Below are 18,458 nucleotides of genomic sequence, written 5' to 3' on the forward strand. Positions count from 1 at the left end.
AAGAACATGCTTCTGAAAGCATTTGTTACTTCTGCCTGCTCTGATTAAGATTTGTCCTGGTTTATTGGTTGATTATAGTGAACTCTGGTTGATTTAAACCTGTGGGTGCTTCTGGTGTGGGAAGCGTGTCTGCCTAAGCCCCTCAGAGGAACTCATGTTGGGTCTTCCACTGCTCCAGCATTCTCCATGAAAATCTGGACTGATTCCTTCGGTCATGGGATGTCATTTGGGATATGGGATACACCTGAGTGTTCTCTAGGCAGAGGGAACAAGGGTTTGGATGGGAAAGGACACAAAACTTTTCAAAACACTTCTGCTCTAAATTTAATACTTCAAGTCAGTATATTTTTATTAGAGCTTTTAATAAAACAATGAAAAGAAAAAAAGGTCAGGCTAGGCACTAGTCTGTGAAACATGCCCGAACCAAAGCAGAATGAACTTCCATCAGTCACAGTCACCACCAAATTGTGTCAGTCCAAGCAGATGACTGAGCCAATGATCAGTAAAGCCAAAGGAAGTTTTGTTGTGACCTCCCCACTCAGAGAGCACAGGATCGACAGAATAACAACTTTGTTCTCTGTGCTCCCTTTCAGACAGAAAAATGATACACCCAGACCCGTCAAGGTATCCCTTGATGAGGACACAGGTAGAATCAGAAGTGAGAGTTACTGGGAAATGTTAAATATAGTAAGCCATACAAACCTAAACAGCTGCCTTTTCTTATGGGTATCATTGCATATACTACTGTCTTCCAAGAGCCTACTGAAAAATGAAAAGAAAGATTATGGTAGCACATACAGTCATACGAATTTCTCGTATCTGTAAAATTACATTTAGTTTCGAGCATCTTCCCATTTGCCTGATTAAAAGTTAAAGAACCAAAGCTAAAATTGCCCCCCCACCCCACCCACACACAGTCAACAGAACATAAGAAATGTCAACCAGGGAGGCTGAAGGCCATTTATTTCCCATTACCAAGCAAGGTAGTTTTCAGTAGCCAAAGAACTATATTTCTACCTCCAAAAGAAAATTAATAAAAATATCACCTAATAAGAAAAAAATACAAGCCAGCAAAATACCACATATACTTGTATGTACTTGCAAAGTCCTTTGGAAGTCTCTGCAGCTCAGATAAATGCTCAAGTTCTCTGATGAAAAGAGGCAAAACACTTAAACCTATACGTACTTTCACCAGTACAGTAAATCAACAAGATTGCTCATATGCAGAGAGCTAAGTATGAGTTTAAGTGTTTCACCTGGCCACAGGCTGTAAGGCATGCAGCAAGAAAAAGCAGTGTTCTGAGGGATGCAGCAGAGGTCTCTCTCCGGATAATAGTGCTGATGGTAACACAAGTCCAAATTTCACCCTGGCCTTTTACTGATCTCCACCCGAGTGTGTATTCTCACTCTGGAAAGCTGGTAATCCAGTTCACAGGTTCAAATGAAGTGAACCACATGCAGACATCAGAACTGGTCACGTTCACCTGCACACAAAAGTGTGTGACTTGATGCACACGAAACTGAGGCCTGGCTATGAAGTTCATCATTTATTCCTCAGAGGTTCCCATCTTACACTTAGCAGCACAGTAGCTAAGCTTACTGACTTGGGAACATCTTATTTTGTGTTTTCAGGGTTCCTTTGTTACAATTTTGATTTATTTTAACAAAACATTATCTCCACAGTCATGATAAAGAAGCAGCAGCTGAGGTAATATCCTTGGCTCTCAGAAGACAAAGTGGTTAGGTAGCTGTGGCCATTCTTTAAGGGACACCCCTCCTTCCACTGTAAGGACTGTTCCATCAGAAAGGCTGTTTTCTACTGTTACTGTGGAGTCATTTACCATGGTAACAGCCTTACCCACAAATGACAAAAATAAGGATGGACAAAAATAGAAATACTGTAAAAGATGATCTTCCCTTCCTCAAGCCAGTGATGATCAGTTTTAACACCTGCATAGGACAGAGTTGGGCTAGCACTGCTCCAGCACTTGCCAGTGGAATCCCCAGTATTTTGACTGAAAGCCTTATTTGCCATAAAGGCACACAGTTTCTACAATCTTCAACACAGTTATGCTTATTTATGGCTGCTACAAAGCTAACACTTAGTATTCTGTACATCTTCATAATTAACACAGTTTCTTCTTCCCTTTGCTTTAAGTGGATTTATTATAACGAACATCCATAAGAACCATCACACAGTAATGACAAAGTAACATTTGGCTCAGATACTATCATTTCATTATTACACTGCAGGAGTAAAGCAGGTGGAATCTGGGGGGCTCCTCAGCTATCACAAGCAACAAGTAAAGTCAATGCTGCCACTCGGCCCCATAGGAAAGCAGGTTAAACACCAGAAACAGAAATGTGGTGCATAAATACAATCATCCAGCTGCTGCTGCTAGAGTGGTGTTTAAAGATAAATTGAATTCTGAAGGCATTCCAGAGAGAGATTAGTCACCTGAAATAAAACATTAGATGGGCTTTTTCCTACACCACCACCACAACCACTTTTTAAACTGAAAGGCAAAGTGTTGGAAAAGCAGCACTAATACCTTACTTATCTGCTCAAATATAGCTTTGAAAGGCAAACTCTTCCTTGCCCATACCCCCGTGCCCCACACCCCTCCTTAAGCAGAAAAACACTTCAGATAATATAGATTATGAATCTGCGCAGTGCTCTTTGCATTAAGATAAGCAGCTAAGGATACACAAAATAATAGAGAGCAACAGCTAAGCATTATTTTGTTTTTTAAAAAGCAAGCTTTTTTTTTTTTTTTTTTTTTTTTTTTACCTGTTTTCCACAAAAAGGTTTTCCTGGGAGCAAACTGACTGAAAAATAAAAAAGGCATTGTATCAGACGTTCTAGATATGCTCTGCTGTTCCAATTCCTTCCTTGATTTTAGAATTTTCTCCCCTGTTCAGGCTTAAGGGGATTTCAATTCATGCATCATTTGCATTTGCAGAAGACAAGAGGGGAAAAAAGGTCAAAAATAAGGTCAGGCCAGTAAAATAAATTTCATGCATTACAACACATTGCCAATAAGGGGTCTCAGTTTGGAAACAAACTGAAACTTCTCAGTCCTGGGATCAGAAGAAGGCAGTATGTGCAAAATACTGGTGATTCAAAGGGAAAACATATTTTTCCTAAATAATATAAGGTTCCACTAGTCTGCCCTACCAGACATAAGGTTACAGAATAGCACAGAGCTGCAGGTAGGGAGGACAAACAGGAGGAGAGCATGCAAAATCGACAAAGTTCTTCAAAGAGAGAGAATATGCTGCAGTACCTAGAAATACTAAGTGTTTCACTTGGAGAGGAAACAGCCATACCCACATTGAGATATAAAACGATGATAATGATATTCACAATAATATTAACATCAATAACAACATCTATTTTAAAAGGTTATCTGATGGAGGACTTAGATCCCAAGAAAGGTGAAGGGCTCAGAAGAAATAAATGCTATTGGCAAGTGTGTAATTCTTTTGGGGTTACTTTTTTTTTTTTTTTTTTCTGCAGAGAAATGAAGCTGCACTCAAATTTGCTTGAATAATTCTCCCTCTTTGATTTTTTCATTTCCCCACTTCATGTTCTCTACACAACGTGCCTCATAGCTGTCACATGGATTATATATCCATGAGGTACAGAAGAAAGGACAGTCAGTACGTGCAAAGAATTTAAATGAAAAGCAAAGGGTGGAGGGCAACACAGATGACACCCATCCCTTCCAAAACAGTGGAACTCAGCTCAAAGAATAACGGAATGGCATCATTAGACATCTCAAATCTTAATTCTATAGGAAATGCATGGATTTGGGATGTTCCTGTTTCAAGACTGGTCAGCTAATTACCTACTCAAAGAGCCCTGGCTAACACCAGAACCAACACCATACTTGCTCCCAAGGCCTCAGCAAACAGATTGGCAAAGTTTTCCCTTGGTATAAGCCAGCACCACAGCCAGTGCCATTGCATCAATACACCCAAGGAAAGAATTCAGCCCTGAGAAAGCAGCACAGTTTCTTGTTAGCACTGTAATTTGTCCACCCATCACCTGTGTGGGGAATGCTATCTGCAGGAGACAGCTCCATGGTGTAAGGGCTTCCCAGGTAAGCTCCTACCTCTCACTCCAGCTGAAAGTGAGGAATTCCAGAGGAAACATCAACACACAGGTCTCTAGGCTATATTGGTGGCAAATGCGTGTCTCATTAGCACAAAGCCTCAGAACGTCAGGGTCACAGTCTCCATTGCCAGGGACCAATTTCCAACTGCCTACAGCAGACCTACAGTTTCACCCCAAGATGAGAGAAGACACAAACTGTTCCACCTAGTATGTTTTTGCACAGCTATAACACAGCATCTTCTCCCATTTTGTGTACCTTATTCATGAACAATGTGACTATGCAGACTTCTGCACAAACTACATACAAGCCTACTGAAATTACCCTATGGGCTTGTATAACCTCAGCTGTGGGACTGTCTTCTCTTTGAGGTTCACAATGGGCACTTGTGCAGTAACTTCAGTGCAGTCACACACCCAAAGTAGCCTTACAGCTGCTCTTGCAGATCAAGTGAGTAAAAACCTAAAACCTCAGCTTCAACCAGAGTACTGGTCAGCATCCCCACCAAGTTACAGAAGCAAAGGGGCACGTACCTGCCTGCAAAAGTAGTATTTTTTAATTATTATTATAATTTTACCTTTTAGGTTTTCCAATACATGGGCATAAAGCAGAATTCATATGAGATTTTTATAATTTATTAAGCAAGCAGAGAGGTTTTCTCCCTTTACAGTGTCTTGATGGGAACCATTACAAATTGCATTATAGACCTATGGACAGATTCTGTAATTACTTCATTTGTCTTCCTGGCTGAAGATGCTGGCACAGGGTCACCAATCCTTGGAAACTATTTTGCAGTACGGGCATGAGCCTAAGAAGACAGGCAGGATTTTTTTTGTTGTTGTTGTTTGCTTGTTGTTGTTGTTGTTGTTTTTATTATTATTATTATTATGTTGTTGTTGTTGTTGTTGTTATTCATAGTGTTAAAAAATCACATGGTTAAGCAGCTCTGTATAGCAATTTAGCTACTACAAGATCACGACTGGCTTTTCTGATATACAGCAACAGTAACCTTCCTAGTGCTTTAAACTGAACATTAAGTACACAGCACAGCTATTGTCAAAAATATTTTTAACACTTGGTTCTCATACACTGATCAAAGATACTGACAACAAATCTACAAAAGGAAAAAAAGATATGCAAGATTATTTACAAATTCACCTCCTCGAGGGCCTCTACATGCCAGATTTCTATTGGGGTTCTTTGTATGACTAATTGTCATTTATGAAACTAGTCTTTTACTCTTCAATTTCCCAGAACCTTTTCAAGTCTCAATGTGCATCAGCCTTGCCAGTGCACTAAGCATACTGGGGGTTGCTGTTCTTGTTTTTAATTGCATTAGCCAAGATAACTATTAACATGCAGCAATATCCTGCATTGGATACCATCAGATAACCATCTGCATGTCAGTTAACAAGACGTGATAGATCTCAGGCTTCCAACTAATGTTTATTGCCTGATCTGCAACAACAAAAGCAGGCTCTGTACAGCAGTCTTAATACCTATTGGCTTATGGTAGCCAACACAAGGTATGTCTTTGTTTTGGCTTTATTTTAAAAGCTCTTCTTCCTATTATAATGATAGGACAGGGTGCAGCCAGCTTTTCATACTTTATTCTGTGACTCTTGAATCAGAGAGCAAAAATATCCTCAATGTTTTCTTAAGCAAAGGAATCATGACTTGATTTATCTAAAGGATCTGTCTCTTCATAATACACTACTTAGTCAAAAACAGCCATTACAACAAACAAACAAAAATAAAAAGTGTGATGTATTTCATTTAATAAGTTCCATGTGTACCATGGGCAATTCTAGCATTTGTGTAATTAATAAAGCATCTACATTTTTCAGTGAATAAACAATAATTACTAGAGAATGCATTTATGAACAATGGATGTGATTTATGTGATTCTGGCTCATGAGGTTATACATTGCATTAACCTCAAATAATGAAATTTCCCTTAAGTAATTTGATTGCTAGTCTTTAGAATCAATTTTCTGCATGCTTAAAAGCCAAATGCACTATACCATTTACACACACATTTGAGATTCTCATTTAAATCTAATATTTGGATTGATGCATACAGAAAGAACAACATATACATTTTTATTCTTTTAGATTGTTCAAGGGTGGGGGAGGCAATTAGTTTTTCAATGTACTAAAAACAACTGAAGCAGTTCAGATGAGAAACTTCTTTTCAAGACCCAGATGCTCCAGGTTCTCTGTTCCAGTGTACTTTTTTGTAAAATTCACAAGGTGTCGTAAAGCTAGGTTTCCAATAAAGTAAGTTTTATGAAAGGATGATTGTAGGCTTTACAATAGAATGACAGAGCTCACACAGTGCTGCTTTATTGTTAGCAGCCTGAAAAGTTTAGGAAGTACATGCTTTGCAGTTCTTATTTCAGTGAGCTTAAGTGATCAAATGCATTAAATATTTGTTCATCGACCCTTATATTTTGATCTTCATTAATCCTTTATTCACCAATCCTTTCATTAAAATAATTCATTAACATGCTTTTCTCTCAGTCCCTGCCACCTGCTATGACTCTACACGACAGGAGTCATTAAAACCTCCAGCTCCCCTTATCAAAATTAATGATAGCCAACACAGCAGATGGAAAACTTGACAGAGAGTGTAATTTAAACTGACTAATATCAGACTAATCATCATAAGGGCTGTCATAATGATGGCATTATTCATGAACATATTTATTTTGTTAAAACTTCCACTTGGAGATGAAGATGTCTGGTGCACTAGAGTGCTGCAAAAATAAAATAATCAAAAGAAGGGCAAGCAAGCTTTCTGTTAACCAACATGTGAGGGCCACGTTAAGACATTTTTCACAGCACTAGTAACATGCACAGAATTTTTTTCCCCTGTAACTGGGCTGCCTTTTTCTCCTAAATTTTGTTCTAAATTCTGATTCTTGGTCTGATAGGTTGCCCAGAGTTTGGGATACTTGAGGCATATTTAGAGTAATGCTAGATGAAAGAAGTTATGGCAGTATTCTTGACCTTCATTGCTGCCCTTTGGAGATTTCTCATGCAAACCTTCTTCATGCATACTCTAATTAGAAGTGAAATATCTGTAATCCACTTTCTAAGGTTCATAAGCAAGGCACTAATAAAAGCTTGACTACAGGAGTGTGAATAGCATAGAGATAATAAGAATACTGTATGACTAATCGTTCCCTGTCTCTCTTTCTGTGTCTGTAATTTGCAAGATGACAAGACTTACATGCTTAGGCACCTACCTCAGAGAAACGTGGGGAAATAACAATCACAAAATTCTCTAAAACTATGAAGTCCTACATGCAGCAAGTGGCTACCTATGATATGAAGCCCCTCTTAAAATTGACCAAAAAATTATATTGTTCACTACTACAACACCTTGACATCACCCTAGAAACACCTCATCTGCGAGGAGTGTTCCACCCAAAAAAATCTCAGCTAAGAAACAAATTCCTATTCATATTATTAGTACTGAATTAGTGCTGAAATTCACTGCAACATGATGTATTCCTGGCTCACTACCACCTGCAACAGCAGAGAGAGAGAGAGAGAGAATGAATGGATATGAGAGAGAGAGGGAGAGATATCTACATTGCTGATCTTTAAAAAAGCTCACTCCCAATCCATTTAAGATGCCTACCACAAACCACACTGTCACTTGCTACTTGGAGATGCTAACCCAAAAGATCACACCAACCTCCAGCTGTGGGCAACTACAAGCTCACCACTTGCCTGCCCTCAAAAGTTCACAAGTCTAAAGATAAAAACAGCAGCACATTGGGGAATGAGTTTCAGCACACTTCTCCAGCCACTTCAGTTTCCCAGCCTGGCATTTCTAGCTGCTGCTCGTGATATAAATGACTTTTTTTGGACACAACTTTCCATGTGGTATTTTTAATGATGTTTTGCCTCATTTGCAGTCTGCTTCAACCCTCCCCCTCCTTTTTTTTTTTTTTTTTTTTTAAATATTTTTGGTTTTGCAAAAGCTCCTTTGTTATAAGCCATAAACTGCAACTTTCATATAGGAAACAGGTTGCAAAAAGAGGATCAAGAATGACTCAGCAACTCTATTGTATATATTATGACAATAGTTACATCAGACCCACATGCTGAAAGCATAATGCAAACTGAAGGACTTCTGCTTTTACTGGGACTTTCACAGTTAAGAAAGAAAAAGCCAGCCTACAAACATTCAGCAAACTACTTATAAACAAGCAAAATTACTTATCACAAATGAGACAACACACCTTAAAACTATAGAATGTATTCTGATACAGCACAAATAATTCAGATGTGTGAAACTCCAAAACCAGAGCAATATAAAAGGACACCTTAAAGAGGATTTAGTCCTGCAACTTATGAACAGATTTAATTTAAAAGGACACTGCCAAATATGATTCAGTAAGTTTTAATTGATTTTGTTCCCACCTTCCTCTAAGTGAAAGAGCTTCCACTGAGATGTGAGATAAAACAATAAAATGTTAACTTCCCCCACTTCTTTCTTCTCTCCCCTTTTAGGATCCTTTCATTACAGTAGTACAGCAAATTACATTTTTCTTTTTTTTCAGAAACATGAGGTAGAGCTCACAGATGTTTCTTATTTAAATGTTTTCATGTAGCTTTGTTGTGAAAGTTCTCATTTTTTTGGTAACACAGGAATTACAATGCCATTTCCTTTTTATTTCTTTCACAGTAAAATCATCAACAACAACTCTTTCTGGTGGCAGAAATAGTTGGTCATTTTTTTAAAAAAGTGCAACTTCACATTTAACCCCTGTTTTTTCTTTGTTCTTAATGTCCTCAGTCCTACAGCAGTGGCCTAAAACACATAACCATCAGGAGGCTCTGCAGAATACTGCTTGAAAAAAATTGATCTAGCTAGAGGCATATGTGATCCTACTACTTGAAATCATTGAGAGTGTCCATTTAAATCACTGCTCTTTGGTTGGCAAAAGAGAAGGAAAAAGAAAACCTTGACCACACAAACACAAACATTCAAAGAAGCAGGATAAGCACTCCTTGGACAACATGCTGGGTCTCATCTCTTCTCTCTATCCATCTCTCTGCAACTCTTATCACCATCATCTCCTCCTCCTCCAGAAAGCAAGCTCAGCACTTCTCAAGCTCCTCTAAGAGCCTCTTCTCCAGGTGCCTGTCCCTGTCATCTCCAGCTCCACAGTGCAAATCCAGTTGCAGCATTCACATTGGAGGGGGAGAATACTGTCTGACTACCAGGAAAGGTATGGCACTAAAGGGACAATGAAAACAACTACTCACATCTTGTGCAAATATTCTCTCCCTCACTCTCTGATACTCCTCTTCTCTCTCTTCAATTGATTTACTTCGTCTGTCATCTCTAAATGGAAGAATTCTGTTTTGCTGAGCAGAAAAAAAACCAGGAGGGTTATATAAGTTGAGCTGTTAAAAACTGCCATTAAGAAACTGTCAGCTGAGAATAATCAATGTTCACTCAAACAAACGAAGCATGAAAACGATAGCTTTCATTCCTACATTGGTGCACAAAGCACCGTGTCTTGGGCTGGGCACCCAAAGCTTTCCAGGTAGATGCTGCCCGCAGAGTCAAGGGGCTGAAAGGAGGCTTTCTGCCCAATGCCTGTGAACCTGCAGTCCTAAATTCAGATGTTCTCACCCCAAGCCTAAGTGCCATTGCTTTTGACTGCTACCATTTCTCATGTCTCCTAGGGGCATGAGGAGCAGGGGGGAAGGCAGTACTGTGCTACCTATGGCTTTCTCAAGGAAGAAAAGAGGGACACCAGGCAATAAGAACTAAACTACAAGCCCTAAAAGAAACCCACCAAAAGCTGTCTTGACAAGGAGAAGTCCCAAATGTTTGGCATAAGACTTTTAGCCATTTCCACACCACAAGGAACATTTAACTTCAGTTTCACTGGGAAAATTGTGGTCCCTTTAGCCCCTAAATAAACCACAGTGCAGGAAATGGCTGTGTCCTGAGAGAGGGAGGGAACAGAGGAGGATCCCCAGCAAGAAAGGCTTCATTTGCAATTAGATTTCAAGCATTGCTCTTTCTCCACCCAACCAGCACCTTGTGAAATTGGTCATGCTGCTTTCCTTAGGTTGATCCCCACATTCACCACACCCTGAAAATGTCTGGGTTTTGTTTTCGAAGCCAACTGAGATGCAGCATAACTGGCAAGGCTGCTATATACAATGTAAAGACAAGGGGAAAAACAAAACAAAACAGAACAAAAAGTAAAACAAAACAAAACAAACAAACCAAAAAAGGAAAATCAGTCATTTACTGAAAACACGAAGGAGAGTGCCAATTCAGAGACTCATTGGCAAGTACCTCCAACAAATACAGCCTAAGCAAAGAAAACACACACAGTCTACTTACCTGTGAGAATTTTCTCAGAACAGCAATTCACGTCAGAACCCGTTTTGATTTTTATTTTTCTGGTTTGTTAATATATTCCACATACACAGGTTGCATGAGATCAAAACAGCACAACACTCGCTTGTGAAGGCAGCACAAATGCACGGGCATCCCTGGCACTCCCCTAGGCATCTGACTCACCTATGGCAATGTAGTGTTATAGGACAAGCAACACAGGGAGACACTTCTGCCACAGTACATGCACAACAAGCAAGTAAGTCATACAGACAAGTAAAACATGGTGAGGGCAAAGGAGAAGGGAGGGAACTAAAAGATGAAACAGATTCTTCTTTGGTCAAAACTTATTTTAGGATGGTTTAAAAAGCAACCTGGCCTCACCATCACATGTTTGTTTGGGGCTTTTTTTTTTCTCCTTTTTGGGCTACACCAGTTTATCATCGGTCCATACTGAAATCCAACTCTGAATGGGTACAACTGAAGGAGAAAGCTGTAGGGAGTGGAACAACTGCCATAGTTACGCAAGACATTTAGTAATGCAACTGACACAGCCTTTCCACACAGCCTGGAGCTTCGGCATTCTCCCCCCTGTAGGCATGCAGCAAGTCCTGTGCCAAGCAAACCACCCATGCAGACCCACATACTGCCACGGCTGAAGCAGCCACACCAGGGCTCAATGCTACCCACAGTACGTACACCAGAGGAGGCTGGGGGGACGGGATGGGAGGGCAAAAGGAGGAGGAGGAGGAGGAGGAAGAGAAGAAGAAGGAAGAGGAGGAGGTAGAGAGCAACAACAAAAGAACAACAATAACATCAGTCAGCCCACCTTCAAAAAAAAAAAAAAAAAAAAACAAAAAAAAAAACAGAACAAAATTTCAGCAACTCTCGAACCGAGAACCAACCTGATTGTCTTCTTTATCAATACTAGAGTTAGCTCGCTTCAAGATAAATCGCTTCTGGGATTCTTCACCTTTTTCATCTTTTAAATGTTCAGAAAACCTTTGCTCTGGTCTGCCAGCAAAGTAAAACATAGCAATAAAAAAATCTTTCTTTTGGTTTTGGTTTGATCTTTATTTTCTCAGTGCTCTTTGTTTTCACAGAGGCATTCAGTGCAAAACCAGTTAACATTCATGCTCATGGTGAGATGCTGCCTATAAGCTGTCTGGGGCTGTTGCCTCACTGTTTAGTGTTATTGCTATGAATAGCTTTTGTTGCTGTTGTTACTTAGTAAGGAGCAGGAATTTCAAAGTCTTGGTCGCTGAAATATTTAGACTCCCCTCTCTGTGACTGAAGGACAGGAAAACAAATGAATATACTGCACGTTAATTCGCTCCTTCAGTAGCTAGGATCTCTGGCAATGAGAGCTTCGTGAAGAGTGCCCACCTTTACAAGTAAGGAAAAACTTGATGTAAATCTTGAGTAAAGCCTGCTTTCTCACTCCTAGCAAACAAAAACAGTAACTGGAGGGACTGATGGTATTTTGCTTAAAGAAATAATTATCTCATCATTGTTAAGTGGGGAAAATTCTCCAGAAGAGTCAGGGATCAATTAGTTCACTGATTCAAACCCATCCAGACATTTATTTTTTAAGAGCCAACAAACAATACACATTTAAAGCTTTGAGTTTCAGCCAGGAGGAGCTGTTTCACATTCTCCCATGTTCACACCTTACATAAAAAGCAAATATTAAGAAGCATCAAATGTCACCGAGCTGATCACTGCCACCCCTTGTAGCTGCTAACAGTGCTCAAGACTGTGCCATTCCTGGACCCAAACCCTCGACCTGTGAAGTCCAACTGATTTCAATAGGACAACCAGCAGCCTCAAGAAATGAAGAGCTGGAATTCATACACTATCACCCATAGATAAATCACAAACTGTTTTTAAAAAGCAGCAGTACAGTGTGTTGTGTCAGAAGGCTTTTATCAGGGAACACAAACCTTGAACTCTGCTGAAGGAGCACTTCTGCTTCTAGCAGCAGCACTCAAAGGAGATGCTTGTGCCTGAGACCTTCATAAAGCAGATACAACTATTACTGACATTAACAATCCTGAAGAAATCAAATGTAAAATTTACAGAATTCGGTGACTTCATAAATAACTTCTAAAACTCCTCTGCAACTTTAAAATAAAAATCTTGGCTTTGTTTTATTCCAGAATGAAAAATTAAATCTGATGTGTAAGTCAGCCATCATTTTGTTGTTCTATCAGTCAGATTTGCACTTAACTAATTAGCAATGTATTTCTAATCCAAAAACAGCATGTATTCATGCCATAATTACAGTCCATTACAATTCACTCTCAGATGCACAGGAAGCATTTATAATGTACTGTTAAAAATTTAATATTAAGAGACAGCAGCTCTCCTGCCTTGTTTCCTGTAAGAATTTGAAGGACTCCAACATCTTTTCACAATTAGCATTTTGGTGACAAAGTGAGAAAGCATAATGGCCTCATTTCCACATATTTTGAGAATTCAACCCATCCAGTGCTAACATTTAAGATATCAATCTAAGCATGAAAGTTAGCAGGCTCTCTGAATGCCTTACTGGCCTTAGAATCACAGAACCATCTAGGTTGGAAAGGACCTTCAAGATTACCAGGTCCAACCATCAACCTGACCTACTGAGTCCCTTATTTGGCAAACCCAGAGAGCCTTGGCGCTCCTTAGTCATTAGACTGCATAGTCATTATATCATTACAGGCAGTGGTGATTGCTCATACCAGAAATACTACAAATCCCAATTAATGGACTGCTTGGTAGCTTTCCTGCCTTTGTTCCCATGAATAAGCACTGCACCTGCACAACCAGAAAAGATGCGTTACCTCAGATATTCTGCTCTGAGATCACCAGCAGAAGACTACTATTTTTCTGGTTTTGTTGCTTAGAACATAAACAAAAATTCTGCAACTGTACTATCAGTGTAAAACATATAGTTGCAAACTATCTGCTACACATTTAACTCATTATAAATTGAGCATAATAAATACTTGGGATTTTAAAATGCAGAAAAAAAGTTTCAAACTTACCAAAATTAGAAAAAAAGCATGAGAAAACAAATTGAGTGTCTCTTCTGACTACTAGCATCTAAATAACAAGTTTTCATATCTCATATATTACTTTCATGTTTTAATCCAATTTTCATTTCATTAACTGTTTATAAAATCTTTCCACCTGTCAGAAGATGATTAGAAGCACGAGATCAAGCCGTGATCAAGTCTAACCTAATGATCTGGTAATGTTTCTGTTAGTGAAATTGATCTATGAGCCCAGTATGTGATTGATCCCCAGTTGTGAAAAGACATTTGTTTGGGCACAGAGAGCCTGTGTATGTGCAGAGCATTAGGTAACACAGCAGGGCTACGTGAGCCCCATAAGATGACCCACCCCTCTCAGTCATCACTGCAAGTCCATGGTTACCAATTAGGCAGCAAACAGCATAACTAGCTCGATGAACAGGGATGCAAAAGCTGAGGGAAGGCTGTCAAGTGAAAACTGGAATACCACAGCAACAAGCATCTTAGGGCAAACCAACCTGCAGACCTCACCACATAAGTGCTCAATTTCAGAAAATTCAACAATCAGTTGAGACAAGTATGTGATATACAGAGTAATAATTCATGTCAAGAAGATGGCTGATATTAATAAAGAAGGGGGAGATGTGGGAGTGTGGCCATGGGGGTTGACAAGCCCAGTGGTTGGTGATAACGATGATTCGGGAGATGCCATGCCATCGGTTTGCTTGTTCTCCAGCCCTTAAGGCATGGAAGTTGCTGTGTGTTTGCTGGTTACCAGACAAAGTTGTTTGAAAAAGACTGCTATGGGGCAAAGGGTATAAGAGGGGAGCCTGTCCTCAAGATGAAAAGGCAACATGATATAATGAAGTTAGGTCATCAATAAAGAAGTAGAAAGAAGGAATGAATAGGGACAGGCTAGCAGAACAGGGACCAGGACAAGAACAGGGACATTGATCGCCTCATGAAGATAGGTTTGGCCAAACTCAGCAAACTGCTCAGAGAAGCTCGTACAGAAAGTCGCTGGAAACAGGCGCACTGGAGCTGGAAAGAAGCTCAAGCTGAGAGAAGCAGAACCATGCACACAACTGCCCCACACTGGTAAGCAGTTGCTCATTGTGGGGAATCATATGTCCTTAGAAACAAAGATTGTCCTGGCAACCTTACAGCTTATTCCCTTTATTAACAATCGGACAGTTTATGACCCTGAAATATGGGACCAAATTGAGGTCAAGGTGTGGGACTCTGCTACTAAAAACGACAAGATTGCAGTGGGATTGCTCGGCAACTGGCGAGCAGTCTCTGAGGCCTTAAAGAGCCATGGGGGACCAGAGTCAGAAACGTGGGGTTTGCCAGACAGTGAGGGAGCTGTGGGTTCTTTTACTGATCCGACTGCTACACCATCGGCCCGTCCGCTGCTACAGACGCCCCCTGGTGACCTGGACGTACCTTTTGACCCAGGCCCTATTGGCCTTGAAAAGGAGATGGATACATTTCCCTTCGATCCGGGAAAAATAGGATACATAAGGCCCAAAGGCCGAGTTGCTTAATCTAAAGCGAGACATACTGTTCCCACGACTAGCCCTGGAATTCTCCAGTGTTTGTAATCAAGAGAAGGAAAGGAAAACGGAGACTGTTATATGATTTGAGAAAAATTAATGAAGTTATGGAAGATGTGGGAGCACTTCAACCAGGATATTAGCAACTCCAACTGTGCTCCCCCAGTCATGGACATTAGTAGTAATAGACTTAAAGGATTGTTTGTTAAACACTTGCCTTTTAAAACTTTGCCATGTTTATGTTTCAATTGATACCTTTTCTGATTGTACATACGTATAGGCATACTTGGGTTTAGTATGTAAAAGCAGTGTTCTGTATATTTAGAAAGTTTGATGTTAGTGTGTGTGCGTTGGTAGAGCATAGACTCCCCGCGCAGCCAGCACTGTTTACTTGCCTTTTATAAATATTACTAAATTCAGATTGAGTTGTATCTTCATTTATAACAATATCAATGGGATTTTTGTGATATGAAAGTGTACTGAGAAAATCTGAATGTATGACCAATTATACCTTACAGGCTCAGAAACCAACACACAGGGGAGGAGAAAAATGAACGGGGAATGAAGTTTTTATTTGATACAACCTTTTGATCACCCAAATTTATTATTGCTTGACATTATTGGTGGAATAAACCATCTGTGCCCTAAAGCACAACTTCACAAAAACACAAATCACGTTAAGAGTTCATTTAGGCATTTCCTAGAAGTTGTCAGCTAACCCTCAATATCAGTTAGATGCTTGTTTTCCTGGGAACAAGTTTCAGAGCAGAACACTGTGTATTTCTTCCTTCCCAGTAAAGTTTTCACTCAGAGAAATTGGTTCTCAGAAGAAATCACTTCTCTTTGCCTTGCATCCTCAGACAGATGCAAAATCCCTTTATCACCCCCCTCAGATCTTCCAAAAGTAAAATAAAAAAAAAGGTAGGTCTTTTCAGCAGGCAAGACTACCTCTCTTCTCTATCCTGCCTAGCAAATTATTCAGGTTGGTATCAGCAGGATACCTACAGAGAGACAACTTCGGTAGGCTCTGCAGCACCCAAACCCTTTGCCATGCAAAGATTCCCTAAATTTCCCAAGCATCTGCAATCCGCTGCAAAGTCTCCTCATGTTGCTCAAAATCTCAGGAAACCTTTTATGTTCCATTTCCTTTCACAATGAAAAAAGAGAATTGATTACAAAATAACTTTTTGGTGAATGATCAGCTTACCCAATTCCCAGACACAGTATGGAAAAGGTCTTGCTACACCTTGGATCAAGTGCATTTGCATCTCTCTTCTGGTTCAGAAGCACTTCTATATATTTTACTGAACTGCCAGGTCCAAGCTTGGGGAAAACATTCAGGTAAAATCTCAGAGCAATATTGCTCCCCATTTCTAGTTGCTGTTCTCCTTTTCTCATGCAATCATTTCAACTCTTTCAGGCTCATTTTTGTGTTCTGGGAGCATTACAATGGTCATTTCAAGGTAAGGGTCAAGTTTCATATTTTTGTGCCCAGAATAATTTCACTGTGTGGATGACCAAGCACTGGCATAGTTTACCCAGAGAGGTTGTGGAGCCTCCCTTCGTGAAGATCTTAAAAAGCCATCTGGACAAACAACCAGCTCCAGGCAACCCTGCTTGAGCAGGGGAGTTGCACCAAATGACCTCCGGAGGTCTCTTCCAACCTCAGCTATGCTGTAAAACACAAGTCTTATATTCAGTACCAAATCCTTAGCAGAAACAACCTCCATCACTACCTTTTTGTTTGCTTTTTGTCTAGCAAGTTTGCTATTGTAATTTCCTATTGGCATTTTATAGTCACTTAAAACACATCTTCATTCCCTACTTAAACAGGGTCCCAACATTTTTTCTGGATTCATTCCTTACAATGAAGCCTGTACTTTGGAAAGGTTAGAGCTGGAATAAGTAACAACATTTCTGTGTATCAAATTAAAAACAAACAAAAAAAAAAGGTCAAGATTTGATAGCAACATCCATTATATGACTTTTCTATTATCATCATGGTGATTTTAATGTGTCTCATTCTTCCATTCACTTCAGCGTTCCTCTCAATTTATTTCAGTATGACAGAACAGAGTTCTCAGGCATACTTTTTAATGGAATATTTAAGGAGAATTCCCCATTATGCGCTCATTTAATGCTTTTCATTCCAAGTCAACAATTATAAGATGTAAAATAAATAAATAAATAAATAAATAAATAAAAAGGGCAAAAAATACACACAAAACCCTACTACCTAAGTGTCTTAACCAGGTATTCAGTATTTAATCAAACAACAGATTCTAAAATCATTTTGCCAAGTGGTAACAGCCATCAGGATACACACACTAAGTAAGTCATGGGGCATTTTCTTGCATGCATTATGTTCAGAAACATCCTAATGAACTTTCATAAACGTTTATATGGAAGCTAAGAAATGGAACTGGAAAAAAAAAATCTGCACTCATTTAAAATAAGTTAATTAGTTCTGAAATAACTGGCCAGGAAACAGGAAACACAGATACCACACCAAAAGGACAACCAAAAAAAACCACAAGCACAAGCTTTGAATGTTATGCCTCTCAAGACTTAGTCACTGTAATAGGAGAGCACAGAAGCAGTCTGGGATTGTCAGGGCTGACTTACACAGTGCATACATCTTTATTATGTGGCATATGTTTCTGACAGCACCACAGTGCACAGGCTGTTGCATGATGTCTTTCAAAAGAAGCAACAACCTTACCATGTGGGGAAAAGACAGTTTACCAGTACAGCGCCTGATAAAGTTTAAAATCTAGCAAATGTAGCACTTATCATCTGCAAAAACCTCACAGGTAACAGTGAGGTTGCTGTCTGAAGGAATGGAATATTGGAAAGCAAGTTCAAAAGTGAAGATCGCTGTGGTATGCACAAGCCTTAAAAAAAAAAAAAAAAAAAAAAGTGCAGCTTTGCATTTGAATGCAATGCTCATTTAATGCACTTAATGGAGGACAGGATGCTAATAATCCTCTCCAGAATAAGTGACAACACAAAGGGAGACAGGTAGGGTAATGGGGCTAAGAACAGGCAAAACAGCATCCCTGGGTACTCTACTCTCAGGATCATCATCTGGCAAACAAAATGAAGAACTGACTCTGCGTTCTTCCATAAGCAGACCATCAGGAGAGTAATGGGACCGCAAGAGCAAGCAAGAAGTGCATCTGCTGACAGGATGTGGAGAAGTTGTGAAGATTTAGGGCACTGTTACACAGGTGTTCTGATGGTTTAACCATGTTCTCTTGTTATTTGCACTTGCTTTTAACTAAACTGACTGCTCAGACCAACACCACATTGGCCTCTATTTTGCAGGCATGCTGTGACACAGTATGGTGCCCTTTCTTGTTTTGCTAGTTTGTGATAATAGCTG

General features: G+C 39.7%; 1 protein-coding gene across 43 annotated transcripts in view; it reads right to left on the bottom strand.

The window, feature by feature from the left end:
• The window catches only part of ARPP21 (cAMP regulated phosphoprotein 21), a 204,612-nt gene that overhangs the window by 66,894 nt on the left and 119,260 nt on the right, over window positions 1–18,458 (bottom strand). For 29 of the 43 annotated variants that reach the window (XM_068670687.1, XM_068670692.1, XM_068670689.1 and 26 more), the window contains 4 exons: window positions 11,403–11,511; window positions 9,405–9,506; window positions 2,792–2,829; window positions 703–762 (listed from right to left, as the gene is read on the bottom strand). The exons of 2 other annotated variants lie outside the window; for them this stretch is intronic. In XM_068670687.1, the coding sequence (XP_068526788.1) occupies window positions 703–762; window positions 2,792–2,829; window positions 9,405–9,506; window positions 11,403–11,511 (309 nt within the window). The remainder of the gene's footprint in view (window positions 1–702; window positions 763–2,791; window positions 2,830–9,404; window positions 9,507–11,402; window positions 11,512–18,458) is intronic. 12 more of the 43 variants (XM_068670713.1, XM_068670704.1, XM_068670705.1 and 9 more) reach the window with 5 other exon arrangements.

This window comes from Anas acuta, chromosome 2, assembly GCF_963932015.1.
Source record: "Anas acuta chromosome 2, bAnaAcu1.1, whole genome shotgun sequence".
NCBI lineage: Eukaryota > Metazoa > Chordata > Aves > Anseriformes > Anatidae > Anas > Anas acuta.